The following is a 23,483-nucleotide window of genomic DNA, read 5'->3' on the forward strand; positions in this document are numbered from 1 at the left end:
CCTCTGGTTTCACCCTGTTTTAACTGTATTCAATATTCGAACATCACAGCCTCTGGTTTCACCCTGTTGTAACTGTATTCAATATTCGAACATCACAGCCTCTGGTTTCACCCTGTTGTAACTGTATTCAATATTCGAACATCACAGCCTCTGGTTTCACCCTGTTGTAACTGTATTCAATATTCGAACATCACAGCCTCTGGTTTCACCCTGATGTAACTGTATTCAATATTCGAACATCACAGACTCTGGTTTCACCCTGTTGTAACTGTATTCAGATGTGTTACAGGTTTTTAGGTTCACAAAATTTAGTGTCCATTTTCACAGGTTTAAACTTGGGTCTGTGACTATAAGAAACTATATAATTATACTGTAAATCATGAAATTAATGCGAGCAAGTAATTAATGCGAAAAATGCGGCGAACACATCGACGCAATAATAACTTGACGCATTTTGTTTAGTCTCATTCCCAATACAAAAAATGTGCAGGATTTTACTATAATACTTCTAAATAAAATAAAACTTTTATAATATAAAGATGAAACAAAATACAAAAACAATTTTTGTTAAACGTCTTTTTGTGAATACTTCAAGAATCTTTCTTTCGTTTCGATGTTGCCATTCTATTTTCACTTTCCTGGAATATCATAGCAGTTATATAATACAGTGATGTTCCAAATGTTTTGTTTTTATAAAGCTCATTTTGCAATGTGAGTATTTTTCAAATTTTCTTACACTTCTGGATTACTGTATACATTTAAACTGTTTTGAACATTTATAAAATTATAATCAACAAATTTTATTACTAAATATATTCCTTTAAAAATGAAACAGTAGAAAATTATATAACCGCAACCAACAATCCGTGCATATTTCTTCAAACCATATGGCTTGACTCTATACATGGCATTTAATTTAGACTGGTCGCAAGTTGTCACTGTTGCAATATATTGCATTTGTTAACGTCTATTCCTGTGCTGTGCATCAAGTGTATAAAATCAGTCTAAAACATTTGTTAGAATAATATGTCTGCATTCGCGTGAAATATTGTGCCCTGTAATAGCGACCCGTTTTACCTTTTATTCCTACTGGTGGATTAATTATATAGAAGCTATCACAACACAAAAGTGCGAGGCAAATCCTTAACAATAAGGTGTAGTTATACTAATTACACTACTTTAAGTAATTAGGGCTTCCTGGTCGACCCACCATGCGATTAGCTTCAGGTTATGTAGTAGCTGTGAAAACAACTACTGACTTATTTTAACATGAAAGATGAAGTCCAAACAATATAATAACAACACAACTGTGGTTTTTATGTGATGTGGACTTTTGCCCGACGCATTAATAAAAATATGCATTTTTGTTCACTCATGTACGGACGCAATAATATCATGACGTATTAATTACATGATTTACAGTATATACAATGCCATATATATGTTTTAAATGAAGGTATTCTTACTTTTGCTGAACCTCCTTCTCATTGCGTGGATTAACGACGCCCATCGGTTTCGACAGATTGCGGTAGATGAATGGACTCTCCAGATCCAGGATTTTAGAGGAATAGTCGCACAGGATCCACGGAAACTAAAACATCGCAACAAATGATAGATGACTTAATTAAATTTGAATTAATGAATGAATGAAAGAACAAACAAATGAACAAATGAAAATTCAGTATCAAAAATACATCGGCTATTGGTCAGTATATAAAAATCATTATTTATTTACATTTAATTGAAATCTGAAAGACAAAACCGTATTCGATTATCAAATTGTATCTCTGCACAAGGCAGAGTCGAAAGGGTGTCAGGCCAAGTCGCGATTGCTTCCATGATCCACTGTCAGGTACTTATCCTTAGGAGGACTGCCACTCCCCTAGGAGATGCATAACAGGATGTTTCATCCCCTGCAGCACCCATAGGAGGACTGCCACTCCCCTAGGAGATACATAACAGGATGTTTCATCCCCCCCTGCAATGCCCATAGGAGAACAGCCACTCCCAAGACTAAAACAATATCCCCAAAACAGTGTAAACAGGTGTAAAACAAATGAAAATATCCCAAGTTAGTACATTATATCTTTAATACATTTTTAACACTATCATTGTTTCAAAAACGTTTTTAATTAAGTATATTTTAACATTTTGTATTAAAAATGTTTTCAAAAGTTTGCAATTTACTGTGGGTGGAATCTAAAAGATTACACAATGTATATTTAAACTTGGTTAGGAAGTGGTCAGGCTGGCAAGTACTGGGTTAGTATCTTGGTTAGGAAGTGGTCAGGCTGGCAAGTACTGGGTTAGTAACTTGGTTAGGAAGTGGTCAGGCTGGCAAGTACTGGGTTAGTATTTTAGTTCTGATTCCCATCACTAAGAATTTTAATAGCTGCAAGACCATTAAATTACAATGACTTCTCAACCATTACAATGATTTCTCACTCACTAACAACCAAACACAAACCTACTGTCAAAGACAGACAGCCCAGATAGCTGAGATGTGTGAGTATGACAGCTAAACACGAAAAAAAAGGTAAAATGAAAATGAAAGTATTTAATTTTATATTCTGAGTGCTTTGTATCAAACAAGGTGCTACCCTATTCCATTTAAACAAGGTATGAAACAAGGCTATAGTCCGTCTGCATCAACAGTGAATGTTGGTATGGGTTTAAAACTTAATAATGTTTTTATATTAACTTTTATATTATGGACCATTTCATATAATTGTTGTGTCCAGAAAATTCTATTTACTGCAATTAACTTTAAAACTACACCAATGATTGAAACGTGTGTAATTTAGTCATTGTCCCTACATCCAGGGCTGTGTATGTGCAGCTTTTGGTCTCTACAATCTTTTAACATTTTAAAATTATTTGTAATGAACTGAGTGTTCCAAACAGGACAAAAAGGAGACCTTTTATAAAGTTATATACCAATTAATACCTTCCTTTTTTATCCAAAGTTAAACTTTGTTAAAAATTTTTTTAACAACATCACTAGAGCAAACTGATTTATTAATCATCAGCTATTGGATGTCAAACACTGGTAATTTTGACATATAGTTTTAAAGAAGAAACCCGTTACATTTTTTTCCATTAGAAGCAGGGAATTTTTTATATGCACCATCCCATAGACAGGATAGCACATACCATGGCCTTTAATATACCAGTCGTGGTGCATTGGCTGAAACAAGATATATCCTAATGAACCCAATGATGAGAATCGATCCTGAACCGACCGCGCATCAGGGGTGCACTTTACCACTGGGCTTTGTCCGCCCCCGAGATTTCCTCATTACACAAAGTAACTACATAATGTTGATCTTCGGACGTACCACGGGATACTGGCTCAAGTCATTGTACGTGCGGCCAGCAATTGTGTTCAGCTGCATTAGGTAGTCGAAGTTCGAGATTTCTCGCTGAACCCACTTCTGTAAACAGAAATAACTCACACTTTATACAAGGTTTCATACAAAACAGATTTTCTTGTAAAAACAACAAACTAATCACTCACATGTTTGCTAACTTATGGGGCCCTCTCCTGTATAAAATCACAACAAGTGTACAGAACAATATATGTATTCAACAACAAACTAATCAATCACATGTTTGCTAACTTATGGGGCCCTCTCCTATATAATATCACAACAAGTGTACAGAACAATATATGTATTCAAAAAAAATTAAGAAAAGAAATAATAACCTTTAACATGTTTCATTTTATCATCAGAAAGGAACCACCATATACCACCTTATTTAACATGTTTCATTTTATCATCAGAAAGGAACCACCATATATGTGACGACAGTCTTAACATAATGGTATATATACAACCTTATTTAACATGTTTCATTTTATCATCAGAAAGGAACCACCATATACCACCTTATTTAACATGTTTCATTTTATCATCAGAAAGGAACCACCATATATGTGACGACAGTCTTAACATAATGGTATATATACAACCTTATATAACATGTTTCATTTTATCATCAGAAAGGAACCACCATATACCACCTTATTTAACATGTTTCATTTTATCATCAGAAAGGAACCACCATATACCACCTTATTTAACATGTTTCATTTTATCATCAGAAAGGAACCACCATATATGTGACGACAGTCTTAACATAATGGTATATATACAACCTTATATAACATGTTTCATTTTATCATCAGAAAGGAACCACCATATACCACCTTATTTAACATGTTTCATTTTATCATCAGAAAGGAACCACCATATATGTGACGACAGTCTTAACATAATGGTATATATACAACCTTAATAACCTTTAACATGTTTCATTTTATCATCAGGAAGGAACCACCATATATGTGACGACAGTCTTAACATAATGGTATATATACAACCTTATTTAACATGTTTCATTTTATCATCAGAAAGGAACCACCATATATGTGACGACAGTCTTAACATAATGGTATATATACAACCTTATTTAACATGTTTCATTTTATCATCAGAAAGGAACCACCATATATGTGACGCCAGTCTTAACATAATGGTATATATGCAACCTTATTTAACATGTTTCATTTTATCATCAGAAAGGAACCACCATATATGTGACGACAGTCTTAACATAATGGTATATATATACAACCTTATTCAACATGTTTCATTTTATCATCAGAAAGGAACAACCATATATGTGACGACAGTCTTAACATAATTGTATATATACAACCTTATTTAACATGTTTCATTTTATCATCGCAAAGGAACAACCATATATGTGACGACAGTCTTAACATAATGGTATATATACAACCTTATTTAACATGTTTCATTTTATCATCAGAAAGGAACCACCATATATGTGACGACAGTCTTAACATAATGGTATATATACAACCCTATTTAACATGTTTCATTTTATCATCAGAAAGGAACAACCATATATGTGACGACAGTCTTAACATAATGGTATATATATATACAACCTTATTTAACATGTTTCATTTTATCATCAGAAAGGAACCACCATATATGTGACGACAGTCTTAACATAATGGTATATAATCAACCTTATTTAACATGTTTCATTTTATCATCAGAAAGGAACCACCATATATGTGACGACAGTCTTAACATAATGGTATATATACAACCTTATTTAACATGTTTCATTTTATCATCAGAAAGGAACCACCATATATGTGACGACAGTCTTAACATAATGGTATATATACAACCTTATTTAACATGTTTCATTTTATCATCAGAAAGGAACCACCATATATGTGACGACAGTCTTAACATAATGGTATATATACAACCTTATATAACATGTTTCATTTTATCATCAGAAAGGAACCACCATATATGTGACGACAGTCTTAACATAATGGTATATATACAACCTTATATAACATGTTTCATTTTATCTTCAGAAAGGAACCACCATATATGTGACGACAGTCTTAACATAATGGTATATATACAACCTTATTTAACATGTTTCATTTTATCATCAGAAAGGAACCACCATATATGTGACGACAGTCTTAACATAATGGTATATATACAACCTTATTTAACATGTTTCATTTTATCTTCAGAAAGGAACCACCATATATGTGACGACAGTCTTAACATAATGGTATATATACAACCTTATTTAACATGTTTCATTTTATCATCAGAAAGGAACCACCATATATGTGACGACAGTCTTAACATAATGGTATATATACAACCTTATTTAACATGTTTCATTTTATCATCAGAAAGGAACCACCATATATGTGACGAGTCTTAACATAATGGTATATATACAACCTTATTTAACATGTTTCATTTTATCATCAGAAAGGAACCACCATATATGTGACGAGTCTTAACATAATGGTATATATACAACCTTATTTAACATGTTTCATTTTATCATCAGAAAGGAACCACCATATATGTGACGAGTCTTAACATAATGGTATATATACAACCTTATTTAACATGTTTCATTTTATCATCAGAAAGGAACCACCATATATGTGACGACAGTCTTAACATAATGGTATATATACAACTTATTTAACATGTTTCATTTTATCATCAGAAAGGAACCACCATATATGTGACGACAGTCTTAACATAATGGTATATATACAACTTATTTAACATGTTTCATTTTATCATCAGAAAGGAACAACCATATATGTGATGACAGTCTTAACATAATGGTATATATACAACCTTATTTAACATGTTTCATTTTATCATCAGAAAGGAACAACCATATATGTGACGACAGTCTTAACATATACAACCTTATTTAAATAAAGTTAACTCAAGGAATGCAGAACAATATTAATATTTGGCAATTTATGTAGTAATTTTCCTGTCCAGTATTTATTAGCACAGTAAGTACGATTATACTGCTTACTGTACTAATAAATACTGGACAGAAAAATCATGTTAATGTTTTAATTTATGAATAAAAATGAGACATTGTACTGAATACATACATTATATGTCTCCTCTGTAACCCAATAACATTCTGTAATGCATACCACTAACCCCTGTGACACATAATTGCTAAGCACTAGTTGAACAAGCTGGTTAATACCTGAGTGAGTCCCTAACAAGCACTAGTTAAACAAACCGGTTAATACCTGAGTCAATCCTGACGCTCGCAGCAAGTCGGCCGGTGACCGGGTGCCATGGTAACTGACATTTGGAGGTCTCAGACTCAGTATCCGACTGTAGATCTTGTTCCGCACTGACTGCAATTAAACAACGACACATTTTCACAGAAAAATAAAGGAACGTTTTATTTAACGACGCACTCAACACATTGTATTTATGGTTATATGGTGTCAGACATATGGTAAAGGACCACACGGATTTTGAGAGAGGAAACCCACTGTCGCCACTTCATGGGTTACTCTTTTTGATTAGCAGCAAGGGATCTTTTATATGCACCATCCCATAGACAGGGTAGTACATACCACATTTTCACAGAACATGAGTATCTCGTCGCAATTCACTACACAATTAAACAACATATTTTCAGGGTACATTTTGTTGAGTATCGCGTCGCAATTCACTGTACAAGTTTCAGAGATCACTACATACAATAATCTGTCCGTCCATCCATCCGTCCATCCAATCAATCAACCAACCATTCAATTAACCAACAGACCATTTAAAGTTTATCCATTAAACAAATTATTTTTTAAGGGTGTGTAAGACAATTTATCTTACAACTCGGTGAAACCATGGCAACGACTTATAAAATAAATCATCTCCTGTGGGTGTGCGTGTCTTATTCTCTACACACCTTGCTGGAGAAGTTCAGGAAGTAGTTCGTCTGGTCCACAAGGAACATCTCAAGGGCGCTGCGGTGCAGATTGTACCGTCGGAAGTGAATCTCCCGTAACTGTGACAACATCCACTTGAAGTCTTCTCCACCTACAAACACAAGAGCACCAACAATAATTATATAATAAAACTGGCCTATCACACAGCACTAGATACAGGTGCAAATTGTATCACCGGAAGTGAATCTCCCATAACTGTGACAACATCCACTTGAAGTCTTCTCCACCTACAAACACAAAGTACCAACAATAATTAGATTTAAAGATTTATTAAATTCACCAAATTGCTATTAATTTTTGGAATCCACCCTAAACTCTGTACAATATTCCTTTCTTCCAACACGCAAGTCTCTCTACAAACCTTCTTCCTTGACAGGACTCAGGTCAAAGAAGTAGACATGAGTGGTGGTGACCTCCAGACGACCTTGAACCACGCTGACCAGCGTGATGAGGTCGCAGTCCTCCGATATCACCAACTTTTCCTTCCCAGAATACTCGTCATTCACAGCACTGCAATGAAAAATGTAAAAACAGTTTAATACAGCAGCTGTGTACAACTCTGAAGCCAAGGCTTAATACAGCAGCTGTGTACAACTCTGAAGCCAAGGCTTAATACAGCAGCTGTGTACAACTCTGAAGCCAAGGTTTAATATAGCAGCTGTGTACAACTCTGAAGCCAAGGTTTAATACAGCAGCTGTGTACAACTCTGAAGCCAAGGTTTAATACTGCAGCTGTGTACAACTCTGAAGCCAAGGTTTAATACTGCAGCTGTGTACAACTCTGAAGCCAAGGTTTAATATAGCAGCTGTGTACAACTCTGAAGCCAAGGTTTAATAATGCAGCTGTGTACAACTCTGAAGCGAAGGTTTAATACTGCAGCTGTGTACAAACCTGAAGCCAGAGACTTTGAACAACTGATAACATCTGGTGAAATAATTAAAGTTAAAAGTTAAAGTTTGTTTTGTTTAACAACATCACTAGGTTTACTTAATGTTAAGAATCATACTCCACAGCAATCTTGTGTAATGTTTCAAATACGATGTGACGTAATTTGTAAACAGTATATAATGTATGTAACAAAACGGTGCTAACTCCAGTAAAAACAAGCATTTTGAGAGTACTGCTAAAGCAATACATATTCCCTAATGGGCCCAACAATTTTTCATATCTCCTAAATTCAAGGGTCATAACTATGAAAAGTGGGTAAATCTGTAAAGCTATATACAAATGATAAAGCTATATACAAAATTTCATCTTGATATCTCCAGGAACTGCAAATATCTCCTAAGTTCAAGGGCCATAACTCCATTAAAAATAGGTAAATCACCATGAAAGTCAAACTTGATCTGTAACAGTACGTGGTAAATCTGTACACAAAATTTCAGCTCAATATCTAAAGGTTTTCTGAAAAAATAAGTCAGGAAAACAAATTTTCACATCTCTTAAGTTCAAGGGCCATAACTGCGTCAAAAATGGGTAAATCGCCATGGAAGTCAAACTTGATCTGTAACAGTACATGATAAACCTATACACAAAATTTCAGCTCAATATCTAAAGGTTTTCTGAAAAAAAAGTTGGGAAAGCAAATTTTCACATCTCTTAAGTTGAAGGGCCATAACTCCGACAAAAATGGGTAAATCATCATGAAAGTCAAACTCGATCTGTAACAGTACATGATGAAACTATACATGAAATTTCAGCTCAATATCTCAAAGTCTTCTGCAAAAAACATCTGGAAAACATGTCAGGCAGACAGACAGACGGACGGACATACGGAGATGAAACCTATAGTCCCCTCCGGTTGGACCGGTAGGGGACTAATAAAAAGAGAGTTCCCCATAAAAAATTTCCAGTCCATATGTGCGATATAAGATTTCTCTATCGCACGATTTAGAGATTTCTTTATCACTATCCTAAGATTGAATGTGTGTGTACTAAATAATGCGTATTTGTATTACACACCTGGAGGTACTGATCACATTCCAGTCCAGTGCTAATAATTCTATAATCTGTGTATTACACACCTGGAGGTACTGATCACATTCCAGTACAGTGATAATAATTCTATAATCTGTGTATTACACACCTGGAGGTACTGATCACATTCCAGTCCTGTGATAATAACTCTATAATATCTTATTACACACCTGGAGGTACTGATCACATTCCAGTACAGTGATAATAATTCTATAATATCTTATTACACACCTGGAGGTACTGATCACATTCCAGTCCAGTGCTAATAATTCTATAATCTGTGTATTACACACCTGGAGGTACTGATCACATTCCAGTCCTGTGATAATAACTCTATAATATCTTATTACACACCTGGAGGTACTGATCACATTCCAGTACAGTGATAATAACTCTATAATATCTTATTACACACCTGGAGGTACTGATCACATTCCAGTACAGTGATAATAATTCTATAATATCTTATTACACACCTGGAGGTACTGATCACATTCCAGTCCTGTGATAATAATTCTATAATCTGTGTATTACACACCTGGAGGTACTGATCACATTCCAGTCCTCGTCTCCTAGCGTGTCATCAGCAATGTCCTCCTGGGAAACCAGCGCTTCCTTAACAACAATAATATTCTCGGGTTCTCCGTCCTTCAAAACATCGATTCCTTGAATCAAAAAAAACAATTCTCCAGTAGAATACAAACAATGAGTCATACATAAATACCCTCGGGATATTCCCCCTCTCCCAAAACATCAGTACCTAAAAAAAAAAAAACAAGAAACAAAAAACAAATTGACCAGTAAAATGTATCTAGACTGGGATATGAACAATTGTTTATTTGCCTAAAAAACAGTGGTTCAGAATAATGACCATAAATGCTGGACATCTGGGCATTTTGTGGTGTAAATTTAAACAACATTAACTGCTGTAAAATACCAAAATTAGACAAACGTTCAACTTTAGCATTAAACTTTAATGAAAGTAATAACTATATCTCACTTTTTACTTTGTAAAGGCAAGACAAAAAAACAACCTATGAAAATAATTCTTACTCTTTTACATAATATGAACATGTATTTATTAACTTTTAAAGTGAAAATGTGTCAGCCAGTTATCAACTGATATACATTCAATGTGATTTTTGTTAATTAGTAATCAAGTAGTCTAAAAGTTTAAAACACAAGGCCTCTTTGGGTCCTTAAAACACAAGGCATGCATGTGTCCTTAAAACAAGACCTCTTTGGGTCCTTAAAACACAAGGCATGCATGTGTTCTTAAAACAAGACCTTTGTGGGTCCTTAAAACACAAGGCATGCATGTGTTCTTAAAACAAGACCTCTTTGGGTCCTTAAAACACAAGGCATGCATGTGTTCTTAAAACAAGACCTTTGTGGGTCCTTAAAACACAAGGCATGCATGTGTTCTTAAAACAAGACCTTTGTGGGTCCTTAAAACACAAGGCATGCATGTGTTCTTAAAACAAGACCTCTTTGGGTCCTTAAAACACAAGGCATGCATGTGTTCTTAAAACAAGACCTTTGTGGGTCCTTAAAACACAAGGTCTGTGTGTGTCCTTAACACATGGTCTGTGTGGGTCCTTACCTACGTTATCTCTGTCTCGGCTGGCCTCAATATGAGGATCAAAATTATAATTCTGCACCATCTTCACTTTCATCCGAGAAAAGTTCTCCTGATTCGACAGCTTCCAGTGGCTAGTTTCACAAGTATTCCTGAAAATGAAAGAAGAAACCCACATGAGCTCAATTAAGGTCAACAACAGACAATTTCCACCTGATCATTTTTCATTTATAAGCAATAATTAACAATATTTTTCCAATAATAATAATTTTATGTGATATTGAACAAATGATACAATGTGTTTTCTTTGATCTTTCTAAACTTAAAATTTAATAGTTTGTTTACATTTAAACTGGTAAAAGATTTTCACTGTGCAATCAGGAAGTGACAATAATTTCAACAGAAGTCGAGCAAATGTACAATAACTGCATCTCACTGTATCAATCTAAAAAACAAACATTCTAATCTGCCCTCGCTATTTCAAGCTGTTTTCACCCTGTTCTGTTTTCTCAAACCTGTCGCACCTACTTCCCTACAACCATGGTACTACTGTAACTAACGACCTCCAGTAGTAGATGTTATATCATTACCCAAATGATTAAAAATATCTTTGTTCATACCAAAGTCTTACATCCCACTAGAACGCCAAGTGGGAATAACACTTTGACATCATACAATGATGTCATTTATTGGCACACTACAACCGTATACATGTTATATTCTCACCCGGTGTTCTGTGTTATATATGTTATATTCTCCTCTGGTGTTCTGTGTCATATATGTTATATTCTCACCTGGTTTTCTGTGTTATATATGTTATATTCTCACCTGGTGTTGTGTGTTATACATGTTATATTTTCACCCGGTGTTCTGTGTTATATATGTTATATTCTCACCTGGTGTTGTGTGTTATATATGTTATATTCTCACCCTGTGTTCTGTGTTATATATGTTATATTCTCCTCTGGTGTTCTGTGTCATATATGTTATATTCTCACCTGGTTTTCTGTGTTATATATGTTATATTCTCACCTGGTGTTGTGTGTTATACATGTTATATTCTCACCCGGTGTTCTGTGTTATATTCTCACCTGGTGTTTTGTGTTACATATGTTATATTCTCACCTGGTGTTCGGTGTTATATATGTTATATTCTCACCTGGTGTTCTGTGTTATACATGTTATATTCTCACCTGGTGTTCTGTGTTATATATGTTATATTCTCACCTGGTGTTCTGTGTTATATTCTCACCTGGTGTTCTGTTATACATATTATATTCTCACCTGGTGTTCTGTGATATATTCTCACCTGGTGTTCTGTGTTATACATGTTATATTCTCACCCGGTGTTCTGTGTTATATTCTCACCTGGTGTTCTGTGTTATACATGTTATATTCTCACCTGGTGTTCTGTGTTATATATGTTATATTCTCACTTGGTGTTCTGTGATATATATGTTATATTCTCACCTGGTGTTCTGTGTTATATTCTCACCTGGTGTTCCGTTATACATATTATATTCTCACCTGGTGTTCTGTGATATATTCTCACCTGGTGTTCTGTGTTATACATGTTATATTCTCACCCGGTGTTCTGTGTTATATTCTCACCTGGTGTTCTGTGTTATACATGTTATATTCTCACCTGGTGTTCTGTGTTATATATGTTATATTCTCACCTGGTGTTCTGTGATATATATGTTATATTCTCACCTGGTGTTCTGTTATACATATTATATTCTCACCTGGTGTTCTGTGATATATATGTTATATTCTCACCTGGTGTTCTGTGTTATACATATTATATTCTCACCTGGTGTTCTGTGATATATTCTCACCTGGTGTTCTGTGTTATACATGTTATATTCTCACCCGGTGTTCTGTGTTATATTCTCACCTGGTGTTCTGTGTTATATATGTTATATTCTCACCTGGTGTTCTGTGTTATATTCTCACCTGGTGTTCTGTTATACATATTATATTCTCACCTGGTGTTCTGTGATATATTCTCACCTGGTGTTCTGTGTTATACATGTTATATTCTCACCCGGTGTTCTGTGTTATATTCTCACCTGGTGTTCTGTGTTATACATGTTATATTCTCACCTGGTGTTCTGTGTTATATATGTTATATTCTCACCTGGTGTTCTGTGATATATATGTTATATTCTCACCTGGTGTTCTGTTATACATATTATATTCTCACCTGGTGTTCTGTGATATATATGTTATATTCTCACCCGGTGTTCTGTGTTATATTCTCACCTGGTGTTCTGTGTTATACATGTTATATTCTCACCTGGTGTTCTGTGTTATATATGTTATATTCTCACCTGGTGTTCTATGTTATATTCTCACCTGGTGTTCGGTATTATATATGTTATGTTCTCATCTGGTGTTCGGTGTTATATATGTTATATTCTCACCTGGTGTTCGGTGTTATATATGTTATATTCTCACCCAGTGTTCTGTGTTATATATGTTATATTCTCACCTGGTGTTCAGTGTTATATATGTTATATTCTCACCCAGTGTTCTGTGTTATATATGTTATATTCTCACCTGGTTTTCTGTGTTATATATGTTATATTCTCACCTGGTTTTCTGTGTTATATATGTTATATTCTCATCTGGTGTTCTTTTATATACGTTACATTCTCATCTGGTGTTCTGTGTTATATATGTTATATTCTCATCTGGTGTTCTGTGTCATATATGTTATATTCTCACCTGGTTTTCTGTGTTATATATGTTATATTCTCATCTGGTGTTTTGTGTTATATGTTACATTCTCTTCTGGTGTTCTGTGTTATATACATGTATATTATATTATCACCCAGTGTTCTGTGTTATATACATGTATATTATATTCTCACCCGGTGTTCTGTGTTATATCCATGTATATTATATTCTCACCCAGTGTTCTGTGTTATATACATGTATATTATATCCTCACCCGGTGTTCTGTGTTATATCCATGTATATTATATCCTCACCCGGTGTTCTGTGTTATATCCATGTATATTATATTCTCACCCGGTGTTCTGTGTTATATCCATGTATATTATATTCTCACCCGGTGTTCTGTGTTATATACATGTATATTATATTCTCACCCGGTGTTCTGTGTTATATCCATGTATATTATATTCTCACCAAGTGTTCTGTGTTATATACATGTATATTATATCCTCACCCGGTGTTCTGTGTTATATCCATGTATATTATATTCTCACCCGGTGTTCTGTGTTATATACATGTATATTATATTCTCACCCGGTGTTCTGTGTTATATCCATGTATATTATATTCTCACCCAGTGTTCTGTGTTATATACATGTATATTATATCCTCACCCGGTGTTCTGTGTTATATCCATGTATATTATATTCTCACCCGGTGTTCTGTGTTATATACATGTATATTATATTCTCACCCGGTGTTCTGTTATATCCATGTATATTATATTCTCACCCGGTGTTCTGTGTTATATACATGTATATTATATTCTCACCCGGTGTTCTGTGTTATATACATGTATATTATATTCTCACCCAGTGTTCCACACTCCGCGATCACTCTTGAAGAAGCGCTTGGTTGCACGCCACCGTCGCCGTATCGACAGATACTGGTTCCGTTGTTGTGTGCTCACATTCTGGAACCGGCGCTGCTCCTTGGCCACGGTCGACTTGAACACATCAACAATCTGGTGCTGAAAGGAATAACGTTTAATTTGTATTTTGTGTCTGACACTATTTCAACACATTGCTGAACGAGAGTTAAAGTTAAAGTTGTTTTGTTTAATGACACCACTAGAGCACATTGATTTATTGATCATCAGCTACTGGGTGTCAAACATTTGGTAATTCTGATATATCTTAGAGAGGAAACCAGCTACATTTTTCAATTAGTAGCACAGGAACATTTATACACACCATCTCACAGACAGCATAGCACATACCACAGCCTTTGATATACCAGTTGTGGTGCACTGAGTGGAACAAGAAATAGCCCACTAAGCCTACCGACGGGGATTGATCCTAGTCTGACCACACATCAGGTGACTTCTTTACCACTGGTACTCACGGCTCAAACTCAACCCAGACCCGAGTACTAGATGATAATGAGACTAAGGAATAAAGTAAAATAGCACTATGCATATTAATTCAAGCGCTGAACATGGATGCCAAATGATGCCATTGTCTTGCATTCAACTTTAGTTTTCCCTCTATGTCTATAGCCCTGTCATGTAACCGGCTGTAAGCATATGGCAAAATGACGTAAAAAAAATATTATATAATTAAATGAGACTGCTGTCCTTAGCACGGGTACTCTATTGCTGTGAATGGACTGGAGTCTAGCCAGACACGGCCCGTGCCCAAGTATTTGTGGAGACCGTAGATGGTATGTCCCACTGAGTTTTACCTCGAACTTGAGCTTGATAGACTTGGCCCGTACCCAAGTACTCATGGACACCCTAGTTGGTATGTCCCACTGAGTTTTACCTCGAACTTGAGCATGATAGACTTGGCCGGTACCCAAGTACTCATGGACACCCTAGTTGGTATGTCTCACTGAGTTTTACCTCGAACTTGAGCTTGATAGACTTGGCCCGTACCCAAGTACTCATGGACACCCTAGTTGGTATGTCCCACTGAGTTTTACCTCGAACTTGAGCTTGATAGACTTGGCCCATACCCAAGTACTCATGGACACTCTAGTTGGTATGTCCCACTGAGTTTTACCTCGAACTTGAGCTTGATAGACTTGGCCCGTACCCAAGTACTCATGGACACTCTAGTTGGTATGTCCCACTGAGTTTTACCTCGAACTTGAGCTTGATAGACTTGGCCCGTACCCAAGTACTCATGGACACCCTAGTTGGTATGTCCCACTGAGTTTTACCTCGAACTTGAGCTTGATAGACTTGGCCCGTACCCAAGTACTCATGGACACCCTAGTTGGTATGTCCCACTGAGTTTTACCTCGAACTTGAGCTTGATAGACTTGGCCCGTACCCAAGTACTCATGGACACTCTAGTTGGTATGTCCCACTGAGTTTTACCTCGAACTTGAGCTTGATAGACTTGGCCCGTACCCGAGTATTCATGGACACTCTAGTTGGTATGTCCCACTGAGTTTTACCTCGAACTTGAGCTTGCTGTCCCCGATTTCCCGATTTCTCTTGTGCACGCTGAGCATGAGCTCCTCGGAACACTGGCGCCAGAACGAGTTGGTCTGACTGTGCGACTCGCTGAAACTCGAGTCCATGAAGTGATGGCGCTGAGGGTAGATCTAGAACAAAGAAAAGGAATGTTCTGTTTAAAGAGTAACTTAGTGTTTATAATAAAATAAAGTTAAAACCAGAAAAAACGTTTTGCCAAGATGAAATAAAATATCCAGAGACAATATGACATGTTTTCATTTTCAATCAAGCCTACATGTATTTAAAATTTTATAAAAATTATAGAAATTCTGTATTGAAATTTCTTCTTGGATAAAGGAAAAACAACCCTATAGTCTGTCCCAGCCTCCATGAATGTTTTTTGTAAATAATTTCTGTATGATTTCATGTAGGAAAAGTAAGTGTTTTGGAAATAAGCAAAAAATACTATTTTTGAGTAATTTAGGAAACAATCGGCTCAGAACTAACTCACTAACTTGTAGTATAAATACCATAGTAAGAAAACAGAGCTCCCTGTGGGAAGGACTATAGATAAGAATAGTAACATAATTTGTGAGGATTTTTTCTGACTGCAGCTGTATATAGAGGATACTCCCCGAGTGTCTTGTGATATCATAATTTATCAGCACGAGTTGATAAAAGTATGAAATTCGAGGCTTGCCGAGTATTTTTATACTTTTATCAATGAGTGCTGATAATTATGATATCACAAGACACGAGGGGAGTATTCTTTTTATCATCCATTATCATTCTTTTCATTTGTGACAGTTGTAAACAAGGTCAGTAATGTGGGTTGAATGTCACTATATTTGGCAGTGGTGGACTCGTTAACTAGCAGAACAGCAGTGGCGTGATGTCACTAATGATAGGTTTAACATTGAAATAACCACAGTGACTAACAAAATATTGTCTTGTTATTAAAATTTGACGAATCAAGATTATAAGAAGTGATATCTCCTGCGGAGAATATCGCAGGAGATATTGCAAATTACAGTGCCAGCAATATCTCCTACAAAAGCCTTTAATGGATGATAAAATGATGTACTGAACACAATCATGAGTGAAACACGTAATGGATATCATCATCCTCATTTTCAAATAAAGTTTGCAACAATTAACGGCTACTGCATGTCAAATATTTGCTAATTCTCAAATTTAGTCTTAGAAAGGAAAACAGCAACATCTTTCCATTAGAAGCAAGGGATCTTCTAAATGCACCATCCGAGACAGGATAGCACATACCACAGACATTAATATACCAGTCATGGTGCACTGACTAGAATGAGAAATAGGCCAATGGGCCCACCGACGTGGATCAATCGTAAACCAAACATGCATCAGTAGTCAAATGCGTTACCACTGAGCTGCATGTATGTATGTATGTTTAAGCGACATGAAGCAGGTGATTTATCCAGGTGTTCTGTTGATCCAAACATTCACAAAAGAAAGTGGCTCTGAAAATTCCCAATTTCTACGTTAAAAATTCCCAATTTCTATGTTAAAAATTCCCAATATATATCAGGCCTCACGCGAGGACAAAATCATAGAGCAAAGTCACTTCTCTCTCAAACTTTTCAAAGGGTAAAGTTTTTAACAGGATGGAGACTTGAATTTTTAATCTAAAAAAATAAAATACTCAAAAACAAATTGTATTAACCCAATATAAGCGGCCACACTAAGGAGTAGTCAAACGTGACTGTTTAAGACAATTGGCTGATGAATACAGGTGCAACTTTTACAGTCTGTAATTTTTATTTTCTTTATTTTGTACCGTTTTCTAAAAATTACCTTTCCACATGTCGCCTTCTTAAGAAATAATACAATGCAACTGAAAAGTACTAATTTAACCATTTGCAATTCACTGTCTCACAAGATCGTCTTCTCGTTTCATTTGATTACTACTCCATATTGAGTATTGTCATAGTAGATTAATCTACCCACGTCAAGCTTGTATTAACCAGAGGCAATTAGATGCATTCCACAGTCACAATTTCTTAACTAATACACAGTGGAGACACACTGAATAGGTAGTAGGAACCGTGAAGGTGTGAAGATCGCTTATTTGCTGCAATAATGTCGCATTGTTTAAAAGAACATTTTTAAATAAAATTTACAGTGGCCGCTTAACGCCGGCATTTTAGCAACTTGGGAGTGCATTTACATTAAAAAGTCTTTTGGTATGGGTAAAGTGGCCGCTTACACCTGGAGACCGCTGATTACAGGTGGCCGCTAGGACAAGATTGTCTGTATTATTTTGTAAGTTCAACATATTTGTTTGTACGTATAATTTATACATTGGGAGAAAGTCTGCGTGAAACTAGTTAATCACTCACCGCTGACAAATATTGTTTTTCAGTGTATTTTTTGGTGGAGCAAGACCCAACCTCCATAAAACAGTTTACTCACCACAGTCTAGATCCCTACCCTTGTACAATTTCCAGCACACACGCCTGACAATAGAACTAAAGTCAGTAACACATGTATAGGCCTACTTTTACTGCCAGACACTAGTCTGAGCTAGACTGCCTATCTGTGAGTCTGTCGCATGATTTTGTGACACCAGTGTCACTTCGAATTCTCAGTCAAGTTCTTCACCATTCATCCATGATTATGTACAATATAAGTGGTAATTATTTTTAAAAGGCGACACAGATTTACCTTACTGCGACTGGCACGGAGAAGTCAAGCTTGTCAAAGCAAAGTTTTGGCTCACTTCGCCCGCTCGCGTGAGCCCTGATATATATATTTAATTATGTCTGGTCTAATAAATTAATTTAAAACTGGTGTACTGCATCATTCGGTGCCCTGAAAACATACCCCAAGTATGATTAACTGGTGCTAATGTCCAAGTCTGATTAACTGGTGCTAATGTCCATGTATGATTAATTGGTGCTAATGTCCAAGTATGATTAACTGGTGCTAATGTCCAAGTATGATTAACTGGTGCTAATGTCCAAGTATGATTAACTGGTGTTAATGTCCAAGTCTGATTAACTGGTGCTAATGTCCAAGTATGATTAACTGGTGCTAATGTTCAAGTATGATTAACTGGTGCTAATGTCCATGTATGATTAACTGGTGCTAATGTCCAAGTATGATTAACTGGTGCTAATGTCCAAGTATGATTAACTGGTGTTAATGTCCAAGTCTGATTAACTGGTGCTAATGTCCAAGTATGATTAACTGGTGCTAATGTCCAAGTATGATTAACTGGTGCTAATGTCAAAGTCTGATTAACTGGTGCTAATATTCAAGTCTGATTAACTGGTGCTAATGTCCAAGTATGATTAACTGGTGCTAATGTCCAAGTATGATTAACTGGTGCTAATGTCCAAGTCTGATTAACTGGTGCTAATGTCCAAGTCTGATTAACTGGTGCTAATGTTCAAGTCTGATTAACTGGTGCTAATGTCCACAATCCCATCAGACAGGGGACCCTGGCAAACACTCATCACAAATCCTCTGTGAAGGTTTGAACTCACGTAGTTGGTGATGAAGTTGCGCCATTCATCGGTCTGGCAGTATTAACCCTAACCCTAATGCTAACCCTGGCAAACAGTCATGACAAATCCTCTGTGAAGGTTTGAACTCACATAGTTGGTGACAAAGTTGCGCCATTCATCGCTGCGGCAGTATTAACCTAAACCTTAACCCTATTGCTAACCCTGGCAAACAGTTATGATAAATCCTCCGTGAAGGTTTGAACTCACGTAGTTGGTGACGAAGTTGCGCCACTCGTCGCTGCAGCAGTATTGGCGGAAGTCGTCGAAGAAGGTTGGACTCATGGACGTGTGGGGCAGGTTGGGCAGACTGACCTCCATGTTGAGCAACACGTAGCCCTTGTCCACCAGCGCCTTCAGGACCGGGATCACAAACGCGTAGTTGTCAGTGTTTTCTGGTGTTAAAACACAGAACAGGTTAATGATGGAAGTTATCAGCTTTATGTGTAGTTGGGGTGGGATCACAAACACGTAGTTGTCAGTGTTTTCTGGTGTTAAAACACAGAACAGGTTAATGATGGAAGTTATCAGCTTTATGTGTAGTTGGGGTGGGATCACAAATGCGTAGTTGTCAGTGTTTTCTGGTGTTAAAACAGAGAACAGGTTAATGATGGAAGTTATCAGCTTTATGTGTAGTTGGGGTGGGATCACAAACGCGTAGTTGTCAGTGTTTTCTGGTGTTAAAACAGAGAACAGGTTAATGATGGAAGTTATCAGCTTTATGTGTAGTTGGGGTGGGATCACAAACGCATAGTTGTCAGTGTTTTCAGGTGTTAAAACACAGAACAGGTTAATGATGGAAGTTATCAGCTTTATGTGTAGTTGGGATGGGATCACAAACGCGTAGTTGTCAGTGTTTTCTGGTGTTAAAACAGAGAACAGGTTAATGATGGAAGTTATCAGCTTTATGTGTAGTTGGGGTGGGATCACAAACGCGTAGTTGTCAGTGTTTTCTGGTGTTAAAACACAGAACAGGTTAATGATGGAAGTTATCAGCTTTATGTGTAGTTGGGGTGGCATCACAAACGCGTAGTTGTCAGTGTTTTCTGGTGTTAAAACAGAGAACAGGTTAATGATGGAAGTTATCAGCTTTATGTGTAGTTGGGGTGGGATCACAAACGCATAGTTGTCAGTGTTTTCTGGTGTTAAAACAGAGAACAGGTTAATGATGGAAGTTATCAGCTTTATGTGTAGTCAGGGCGAGATCATAAACACATTATTCAACCTGTTACTGGATAAACGCCTGTACCGGGTAATTGACATTCGAGTGTCAAAATTTCAGACATATAATATTATAATGGAATTTGTTTTCCAATCAAAACAAAAGTTACTGGCTATGATAGAAGAGATGGGAAATGTTACAAGTATCAGCTCACATGCCGTACGTTTTGCTCATAAAATGACACACATTTTGTCATGCCTGTAAATCAATGGGAACTGCCTATAGTATAGTATACACTGTATTTAAATTTCATCTCACAATGACTATGAGGATGTAAATTTAATATGCTGAGATCATATGGTGTTCCAAACTGGGAGATATGTAGGTAAATAAAAGTTTCTTAACAAATTACCATCAAATTAAATAATTTAAATCTCATTTTAATACAGGAGTGAGGACAAAATGCTAGAACAGCTGCACTGTGTTGAAGTAATCAATAATGCAGTACAGAGACTAAAGGAAGAACCGTGTGTGCTTTACCATGGCTGTTCCATCAGCAGTCTTCATACCTGTATCAAAAATAAAATTCAATTTATGCAATTTGATGGTAATTTCTAAAAAAAACCTTTTTAATTACACTGAAATTTATTTAAGTTGGTATGGGTTTCAAACTTTAAAACTTTTCAACTCTATTCATTAAGAGTTGTATGTCAATTGATTGGTTCCCCTTTGACCCAAATGGAATCTACCTTCGACTGCCTTCAGTATGATGGAGTCGAGACAGCCGATGATGTACGACGCCTCGGCCGAACTGCTGATCAGCTGAGTCTGAACCAGGGCGTGGAGCTTGGCCGTTGCTACAGCACACATCTGAAACAAACAACAGGTAAAATGTCAGGTAAAGCAACAGGTAAGTAAGACTATCACTGTTAAGTAAAACTCATGTCAAGATTTGGTAGTTTTGTAAATTGTTAAGTAAAAAGTAAGACTGACATCAAGATGTGGTAGTTTTGTACACTGTTAAGTAAAAAGTAAGACACGTTAAGATTTGGTAGTACTGTAAATTGTTAAATAAAACTTACATTAAGTTTGGTAGTTTTGTAAATTGTTAAGCAAAAAGTAAGACTCACATCAAGATATGGTAGTTTTGTACACTGTTAAGTAAAATGTAAAAATCATGTCAAGATTTGGTAGTTTTGTATACTGTTAAGTAAAATGTAAGACACATCAAGATGTGGTAGTTTTGTACACTGTTAAGTAAAATGTAAGACACATTAAGATTTGGTACTTTCGTAAATTGTTAAATAAAACTCACATTAAGATTTGGTAGTTTTGTAAATTGTTACGTAAAAGGTAAGACTCACATCAAGATGTGGTAGTTTTGTACACTGTTAAGTAAAAAGTAAGACACATTAAGATTTGGTAGTTTTGTAAATTGTTAAGTAAAAAGTAAGACTCGCACCAAGATGTGTTAGTTTTGTACACTGTTAAGTAAAACTCATGTCAAGATTTGGTAGTTTTGTAAATTGTTAAGTAAAAAGTAAGACTCACATTAAGATTTGGTAGTTTTGTAAATTGTTAAATAAAACTCACATTAAGATTTGGTAGTTTTGTAAATTGTTAAGTACAAAGTAAGACTCACATCAAGATGTGGTAGTTTTGTACACTGTTAAGTAAAAAGTAAGACACGTTAAAATTTGGTAGTACTGTAAATTGTTAAATAAAACTTACATTAAGATTTGGTAGTTTTGTAAACTGTTAAGCAAAAAGTAAGACTCAGTAAGATGTGGTAGTTTTGTACACTGTTAAGTAAAATGTAAAAATCATGTCAAGATTTGGTAGTTTTGTATACTGTTAAGTAAAATGTAAGACACATCAAGATGTGGTAGTTTTGTACACTGTTAAGTAAAATGTAAGACACGTTAAGATTTGGTACTTTTGTAAATTGTTAAATAAAACTCACATTAAGATTTGGTAGTTTTGTAAACTGTTAAGCAAAAAGTAAGACTCAGTAAGATGTGGTATTTTGTACACTGTTAAGTAAAATGTAAAAATCATGTCAAGATTTGGTAGTTTTGTATACTGTTAAGTAAAATGTAAGACACATCAAGATGTGGTAGTTTTGTACACTGTTAAGTAAAATGTAAGACACGTTAAGATTTGGTACTTTTGTAAATTGTTAAATAAAACTCACATTAAGATTTGGTAGTTTTGTAAATTGTTAAGTAAAAGGTAAGAATCACATCAAGATGTGGTTGTCCACTATATAATGTAATTCGTAATACTCACCTGTCAAAATATCACAATCTTAATTGCAAGACTTTATTTGGTGACCCAAATTTTAGTACCCACGAAAATAGTGTTATATTTAAATCTGTTCAAGACTTTATAATTAATAGCAAACGTTTCGATAACTAACCATTCATTATTCCTCCTTGTCCCTTCCCAGCTGTGACTAAATAATATCATATCAACTATCTATTTTTATTTTTCCTTTCTTCTCTCTCTCTTCCATTCTTCTCATCTTAGCTAATTTGAATTTATTTAAATTATTATACTATTTCTGTCATCTTGATGTATCAAACTTGTATTTATAAATGTAGGGAGAGGCCTTAATATAGGCTCTTGCCTGTTGGCCAATCCCAAACCGCATTTTGACGGCAATAAATATTGTTTAAACTAAGATGTGGTAGTTTTGTACACTGTTAAGTAAAAAGTAAGA

At 35.6% G+C, this 23,483-nt stretch overlaps 1 protein-coding gene across 1 annotated transcript in view; it reads right to left on the reverse strand.

Moving 5' to 3' along the window:
- LOC121387573 (neurobeachin-like protein 1) overlaps positions 1-23,483 on the reverse strand; it is a 151,212-nt gene that overhangs the window by 38,571 nt on the left and 89,158 nt on the right. The window contains exons 31-41 of the mRNA XM_041518732.1: positions 21,511-21,631; positions 19,810-19,994; positions 16,060-16,209; positions 14,469-14,626; positions 10,939-11,066; positions 9,874-10,000; positions 7,719-7,867; positions 7,318-7,448; positions 6,650-6,760; positions 3,339-3,434; positions 1,467-1,591 (exon numbers count right to left, since the gene is read on the reverse strand). Of these exons, the coding sequence (XP_041374666.1) occupies positions 1,467-1,591; positions 3,339-3,434; positions 6,650-6,760; positions 7,318-7,448; positions 7,719-7,867; positions 9,874-10,000; positions 10,939-11,066; positions 14,469-14,626; positions 16,060-16,209; positions 19,810-19,994; positions 21,511-21,631 (1,481 nt within the window). The remainder of the gene's footprint in view (positions 1-1,466; positions 1,592-3,338; positions 3,435-6,649; positions 6,761-7,317; positions 7,449-7,718; positions 7,868-9,873; positions 10,001-10,938; positions 11,067-14,468; positions 14,627-16,059; positions 16,210-19,809; positions 19,995-21,510; positions 21,632-23,483) is intronic.

This window comes from Gigantopelta aegis, chromosome 13, assembly GCF_016097555.1.
Source record: "Gigantopelta aegis isolate Gae_Host chromosome 13, Gae_host_genome, whole genome shotgun sequence".
Classification (NCBI taxonomy): Eukaryota; Metazoa; Mollusca; class Gastropoda; order Neomphalida; family Peltospiridae; genus Gigantopelta; species Gigantopelta aegis.